This window comes from Gekko japonicus, unplaced genomic scaffold (genome assembly GCF_001447785.1).
Source record: "Gekko japonicus isolate JY-2015 unplaced genomic scaffold, Gekko_japonicus_V1.1 scaffold3606, whole genome shotgun sequence".
NCBI lineage: Eukaryota > Metazoa > Chordata > Lepidosauria > Squamata > Gekkonidae > Gekko > Gekko japonicus.
In genome coordinates, this window is record NW_015162068.1 from 100473 (window position 1) to 108313 (window position 7841).

Here is a 7841-nt window from a genome sequence, read left to right on the forward strand (position 1 = left end):
AGCTGGAAAAGCATAACCTGGTGATGCACATGAACTGAAATGATGAAGATTCTTGTGGGACATAGTACTGCTGAGAACAAAAACTGGTTTTAAGGAGGCACCACGATAGCATCCTATCAGATCATTTTCCTGGCATACCAGCAGAAAATGCCTATCCTGGTACCCATAACACCCTCTGGTCTGGTCTGCCTTATGTCATAGCAGAGGCGGCAGTGGCAGGCTCAGTGCTGCTAGTCTTGAGACTGGCATGAATGGCTCGGGAGCTGAGACAAGGTGCTCATTGTTGGCCTCTGACGTTGTCCTGTTGCATTGGGTGGTTCTAAGCAACAGATGCCCAGGACATCTTTTTAAAAGGCACCATTGAGACAAGAGCAGCTCACATCATCTTCCTGAGTCTGACTCCGTCGCTGCTTTTCTCCTGAGAGGGCACTGCTTAACCAAACCTGCAAAATGTGCAACAAATTTGTGGGGTCCTGGAAACTGGTCTCTAGTGAAAACTTTGATGATTACATGAAAGAACTGGGTGAGAAATGTTTTATTTGAAGGCTGCTATTACCATCGTCCCTTTCTTTTGTATGCTGTGGCTTCCCAGTCACTTTGCTTTTAATTTAAGAATACTGAAATGACGGGGGAACTCAGAGATATTTTTATTTCTGACATAACAGTGCCCCAGGCTTTCACTATGGATAAGAAATGAATATTTGTTTTCTTGGTTTTTTTTTGTATAAAGATTTTATTGACTCCCCTAAAAAGGGGAGGAGTTTCGCTTAAAAAGAAAAATAGGGAAGGTATATAGTGGGACGAAGAGAAAGCTGAGTGATCTATTAACTGTTAGATTAAACTGTTAGTAATGTCCAATCATCAAAGGCTTCTTCTGCGTGTTGTCAAACATCTTTTTTCCATTCCAGTTACTTTCTGTATTAGTATGTTAGTAATGTTCCTTTGAATTTCTGTTAAAAAGTCTCTTCAGGGCACATTCAAAACCGCTTCTTTTACGTGCTGGTTACTTTTCCACTCTCAGTGACGGGAGGGGCTTCCTCTGTTTTTCTCTCCCTCCGGCTTCTTCCCCTCCTCCTTCGGGTCGCTGTTAACTCTTTCAGTTCCTGTGCTATAAGTCGTCTTCCTTTCATGCCATGCCCGGAGATCTCCAGCTTTGAGAATGGTATTAATTTCAATTTCGCTTTTATCCGCTCCCAATCTCTTCGCTGGATTCTCCTCTTCAATTGTTGACTTTTATAAGCGCTCATGAGGCACTTTTCGCTGTCACAATTCAAACTTTTCTTTTCCTTCACAATCCCCGTTGGATTCATAGCTATACACAGTCCAAATATTAAACAGCCGGCACTCACGTTGACACAAACGCCCAGACGGAAGTCCCTCCCTTCTCCTCCGCTTGTCTTTACCCAGCTCCGACATCTTGTTTTTTTATTTTTAGTAAAGTTTTTAAAATGCGCTCCAGAGAAACAAAACCTTTTCTTGCTTATTTTCAAGTACATCAAAGGAAAACATCACTATTCGTTCAATCCATTCCCCCCCTCTTTTCTTTTTTTTTCTTTCTCGCTTATAGAGGATTAACCTCCTCATTTTCCGCTGAAGGGGGGGGGAAACGTTCTTAGTTCATTTTCTCTGTATTTTGACAACTCACAGTTACGCCAGTCTTTTCTTTTCCATTTTTTTCGGATATTCGCTTCATCACTCGGTGACGCCCGGTGGTTCCGCTAAACCCCGTAGAACGGGGTCGCTCACGCAGCAAGGTCCAAAGGGGCAGGGCATGGCGAGAGTCTCAATCTCCGATCTTTCGACCGAAAGAGAGACTCCCCCCTGGAACGCCCTAAAGCGCCCCGGATCCGAGCTCCTCTCATCTGAGGGGCTCGTTCGGGTCTCCGCTTGCGCGGATTCCCTCCTCCACCGCGGGCAGGCAAGGCGCCCTTGGGAGCGACCCGAGGATGCGTCTGCCTTTCGCGGGAGCCAGACCGGAAGCCTATTTGTTTTCTTGTTTAATGGGAAAATTTACCTGCTAGTTGACAGCACAATGGTTACAATTTTTGCCATGAGTTAATTAGTTTTCTTTCTCAGCAACTGGATGGACACAATGTTAGGCATGCACAGTAGATGTTGTTTGCAATTTTATTTGCTTTACCATAGCTGACCAAACCTATTGTGATTATGCTGACAGCATTCATTTTCAACATTACAGTCGCTGTAGGAATTGTTCCTGGTAGTGCTATTTGCTTCTGGGGCTAAATGTGGTCCTAGAACCCCTTTAATTGATAAATGCTTGACCAGTAACTTTACCAAAGAAATGGGATTTGAAAAAATTATTGGAACAGAATGAAGATTAAAAATGGCTAGCATTCACATGCCAAAGGTATTTGTTTTCCTACATATTGCAGATTCCCTCAGATGATTTTTTAAAATAATAGGCTGGATCCAGGGATTCTGTGAATGAAGTAAGTCAAAGGAAGTGCTTTTTGTCAATTCACCATCTGCTGGTCAACCTCAAAAGTGGCTACTGAAGATATGGCACACGGCGGGGGGGAGGGCAGCAGCAAGAAGAAAGAAATTGGCTGCAATCGTCCCCACAATCATACTCTTGCTCTGCTCGCAATTTTGCTGTATTTCCTAATCTTGCCCCCCATGTCATCTGGCATAATCTGAAAGCCCCCCCATCCTCAGCAGCATTTTGGTGGGCATTAAAGGAAGACAGAAACATTCCCTTCCAAGAACTCCCTTGTATACTGAAACCTAGGAGTGAATCTATTAACATGTAGTTGTTTGTGCTGCAATAAACCTTTGTTAGTCTTTACATTGCCACTAGACTCCTGTTTATTTTTGCTGCATATACTTTATTTATTTTTTGTTTGTTTATACTTCAAATTTATGCTGACCTGGGGTCAACACCAAAATCTTGAACCTGACTCGGTACTCCACTGGGAGCCAGTCTAGCTGGCTCAGCACAGGTTGTATATGTGCCATCCATGGTGTTCCCGGCAGGACTTATGCTGCTGCATTCTGAATCATTTGGAGCTTCTGGGTCAGTCTCAAAGGCAGTCCAGCATGAAGCAAGTTACAGTAGTCTAGGCTGGAAGTGACCATTGTATGGATTACTGTGGCTAGGTCAGGGCGCGACAGGAAAGGGGCTAATTGCCACGCTGGGTCTAGGTGGAGAAACACCAGCCTGGCAATATCCGTGACCTAGGCCTCCATAGTTAAGGAGGCATCCAGGACCATGCCCAAACTCCTGACGGATTGCACTGGTATTAATGGCACCCCGTCAAGAGTGGGAAGTCTATGCCCCAACCCTGAGCCCCCCCCCCCCGGGCCACAGAACCTTCATCTTTGTCGGATTCAGTCTCAGCCTACTCTTTTTTAACCATCCCAGCATCAGATTAGCACACCTGGAATTATTGTCTGGAATTATTTTAAAATACTGCCTGAAATCGTTGAAAGAGAACTAATTCCTGTCACTTATTGGCCATGTTGATAAACCTAATTTCACATATTTTAAAGGTGTGCCCTCAAAAGTCACAGTGATCCATATAGATTCCGGCAAAGATAATGCAACTAAAATAACTCTGTGTACGAGAAAATATGAGCACGATCACACATGAAATCGGTTGCAGGACTTTCTTTCAAATCAGTTCAAACTAGGAACCTGCACTTAATATGCATTTACATCAAATCATTTTATTCACGAGCAAAGGAATTCTTATGCTTTACTTCATGTACAAGGGGGCATATGCTTATTCCCAGGTGTAGTGGTTAAGTGAGCGGACTAATCTGGGAGAACCGGATTTGATTCCCCACTCCTCCACTTGCAGCTGGCTGGATGACCTTGGGCAAGCCATAACTCTGGCACAGCTGTTCTTGACAAGAGCAGTTTCTGTCAAGAGCTCTCTCAGCCCCACCTACCTCACAGGGTGTCTGTTGTGGGGAGGGGAAAGGAAAGGAGTTTGTAAGCCGCTCTGAGACACCTTTGGGTAGTGAAGGGTGGGGTATAAATCCAGTCTCCTCTCCTCCTCCTCCCAAATAGAGGTTATTGGGAGAGGTGAGTCACACATGAAGTGCAACACTAAAGTTATCATTTGTATGCGTGAATGAGATATTACAGATGGATGATCACAAAGTGAAATTATGCCAGGGTGCTGGGTGTCCCACCTCCCCAGCTGGCCCGGAGGCACTCTTCACGGGAGGAGGAGCCTCAGCCCATATCAAGTGAAACAATTTTCAGTACAATCAATTCAGACATTCAACAGTGAATCACCAAGTTCTGAATATTAAAGGATGGAAAATCAAATAATCAAAGTGCACTCCTAAACCTTGGTATATCCTTCTAAGTCCATTGACGTTAATAGTCTTAGAAGGGTATAACTCTGCGAGGATGGCACTGTGAGTAAAATATATGCTTGTATGAACTGGACATAAGTCCTAGGAAAAATTGCCATATATTAAATGTCTCAATTTCATTTTCCACTGGCTTCAGTGGTACATTGACTTTCTGAGACTGCATTTGCTTGTCTTTTTAACAACTAGTGCAATTCATAGGGGTTCACCATTATTTAAGATATGTTAATGCCCTAATATGTTTAAACCCTAATAAGCTGTCTATTAAAAAGCAGACCTGTTCAGACATTTGTAGATAATTGCTATATCTCCTAGTTTTCAGATATATTCCTAGTCCTATGGGCTTTGTAATGTGTGCAATGCAGTCAAGATATTATTTTTTTTTGCCCCACAGTCTATAGCAATTTTTTTTGGTGTTCAATTTGTAGGTGTCGGGCTGGCCACCCGAAAACTTGGCAGCCTGGCCAAGCCTAAGGTTATAATCAGCATGAAGGGTGATGTGGTAACCATCCGAACAGAAAGTGCCTTCAAAAACACAGAGATCACTTTTAAGTTGGGCCAAGAATTTGAAGAAACCACAGCTGATAACAGGAAAACCAAGGTGAGGGCTAGTCTTTTCAAATTTTTTGTAGCTTGGCCAGATGGTGTAAGCGAGAAGCATTCTCTTCCTTTGAAGAGAACCATCATACCTCAGATTGGCAAAGCACATGGCCTGCTCGAAACCCAAATCACTTGATACAGAATACAGACAGGCCATAAACCTTGTGAAACGTGCCAGAGAAGTGGTGGTGGTGGTGGTGGTGGTTGTGAAAGAGATTCTCTGCAAGATAAAATGCAAAAATATTGTGTATTGTAAGAACATTTGTTATGGTTACCTTGTAATATTTCTATAGCTGTGTCATCCATACTAATCAAACAGCCATCCTCTTCTCTGTCAAATATATGCCTTTGGCATATATATCTTTTACTCTATTGACCCTTTTAATTGTTCGTAATTATCTGTCTTACCTCAAGATGTTTGAGTTTCCCTGACTGAATGACAGACAGGGGCATAAAAAAATTTAGGGTGCTTTCCAACGAGTAGAGGGCTGAGGAATAATCAAGGGGATTTTGAAATGCAGGGGAATGTATAACTACCCTACTTCCTCATTTAAATAGCTTCCCTGGCTTCTAATATGTCAAACATAAAGTTATGACAATCAAATTTTGATTTATTCTTTGGGTCTCTGCAGACAATCTTAACTTTAGACAAAGGCTCATTGGTTCAAGTACAGAAGTGGAATGGCAAGGAGTCAACCATAAGAAGAAAACTAGCTGATGGGAAAATGGTGGTGGTAAGCCAACATCTTTTCATGACATTGGACATGTGCCATTTTCCCACCTTTGCCTCATTTGGGAAAATACATGTGCTGATGGGCTGCATATAACTTTGCACAAGGGGGCAAATAGTGGTTCCCCAGGGCTATTTCAGGTCAGGACAAGGTAATCACGGTTTGATCACGGTTTCCGACCACACCTTGTGGTGCTGATCCAAATTAGACCCATGTGTGACTGAGAATTAAGTTCCCAGCACTGAACTTGTACAAACCTAGGGTGAAAGTGAGGAAAATATGACATATAGTTAGGCTCTCATTCTTCCATTGCAGTTAATGAGATTTAAAAGACTGTGTCTGATATTTTAAATGGTGTTATACACTCTCAGTCATACATTTCAGAACAAACCTCCAGGACCTGTTCTTACAATTAAACAATGCTAATTACATTGCACTAAAGATGGATTGAGATCAGCTGGTTTTAAACTTCTGTATTTTAAATACATGTCCTCTTTCATACAAATGCTGACTAGGGGTAGTGTTAGTTATTTTTTCCCTCTAAAGTCTGATCTTGTGGCTTTAGGTGGGATCAAAACACTAACCTTTCTACTAGAGTCTGACCTGAGGGTTCAGATATGCTGGCAGGTGCTACATAGATACCCCCAGTTTCCCCAAACTGGCTGTCTGCTGAAAAGGGAGCCAGGAGCTAGCAATCCGGTCTCACACCAGCTTCCAAAAGAAGTAATCCCAATTGCTTCCCATTTTATGATTAGGTCTATTCTCTGCTCAGCATGTTTGAAGTGGCTTTAGGCAACCATTTCACCATATTTTCACTGAAAGTGATGTGAGTTTCATGGTGGAGCAGGAACTTGAACCCTGATTTTCCAGGCTGTAGTCCAACACTGTATCTGCTACACCATATTGTAGTTTCTAAACCCCATGGTTTAACATCAGATTTGAAACACTGATGAAAAGTTTCTCAGGGATAAACATTAAAAATAAATAAATACCCATCTGGAGACCCAAATGCAACTACTAGTTGCAGCACACAATATAAGCTAGTATCGGGCTTGGCAGTGGCATCTTGTACCACTTGCAGATGAACTGTGTTTTCTTTACAGACTAAACACAAATATTTTTGAAGATAATGGCTCTAGTACAACTTACTTTAAGACTAATTCAGATTTCCCAAATTATCTTTCTCTGTGCTTTAGGAATGCATCATGAAAGGAGTCACCTGCAGACGAGTCTATGAGAGAATGTGAGGAATCTCCCCGTGTCCAGTAGATTGAATTTAGGTCCTCAGATCCACGTTATTTATGTGGAGGAAATAAGACTGTCCACCATGTTCTTTTGTCTTCCTTACTTCCTTTTACTAAGGAGCAACTATGCTATAAACATATATTTTAAAACTCACTGTACAAGTAGTGTGAAAGTATTTGTGATTCAATAAATGCTCATTAATGTAAGAATCAGAAGTATGTTGTTTCAGTGCAGCAGTGTTTTAGAACTGATCCTTCAGTATTTTTCCACAGTAACACTGCATTGTCTCAATACAGAGGGTCAGTCCATCCGTAGCTATAACTAAGGTTGCCAGCCTCCAGGTAGTGGCTGGAGATCTCCCAGAATTATAACTGATCTCCAGACAACAGATATCTCTTCCCTTGGAGAGAAGAGAGCCAGCAAGAGAGTCGAATTGAAGCAAGATAGACTGCAAAATCAGAGTTAACTTCTAGAGGTTTTCAGGGCTCCACCATTTAGACAGCAGCCTGAAGAAGTCAGAAGAAACAGACAGCAACCTAGGTGATCTGTAGCCACTTCTTTTGTGACTGTGTTTAGAGACAAAAAGGGAGTGGTTAATAACTTTTGTGAAAAAGGACTGTAAAATAAAATACTAATTCATTTTAAGGACATAATTTGTTGTCTAATACTTTATTTGTACAGTATTTTTTGTGTGTGGTTTGCACCCTTGGAGAAAATGGTTGCTTTGGACGGTGGACACTATGGCATTATACCCTGCTGAGCTCCCTCCTCCCCCCAAACTCTGCCCTCCATAGGCTCCAACCCCCAAATATCCAGGAGAGAAGGAGGTTTATTCTAGAGGTTGTTTTTTTCAACAGCCACCTGAGTGACTGAGGTTCTGAGGAGGCATTCTTGGTTAGTTTCTTCCCACCATGTGTGAAT

At 42.3% G+C, this 7841-nt stretch overlaps 1 protein-coding gene across 1 annotated transcript; it reads left to right on the forward strand.

Moving 5' to 3' along the window:
- Nucleotides 1-376: 376 nt before the first annotated feature.
- LOC107105626 (myelin P2 protein-like) lies at nt 377-7478 on the forward strand. The gene is made up of 4 exons (XM_015405626.1): nt 377-523; nt 4773-4945; nt 5577-5678; nt 6872-7478. Exons 1-4 carry the CDS (start codon nt 451-453, stop codon nt 6920-6922), a joined length of 399 nt encoding a protein of 132 aa, XP_015261112.1. The 5' UTR covers nt 377-450; the 3' UTR covers nt 6923-7478.
- The last annotated feature ends 363 nt before the right edge of the window (nt 7479-7841 follow it).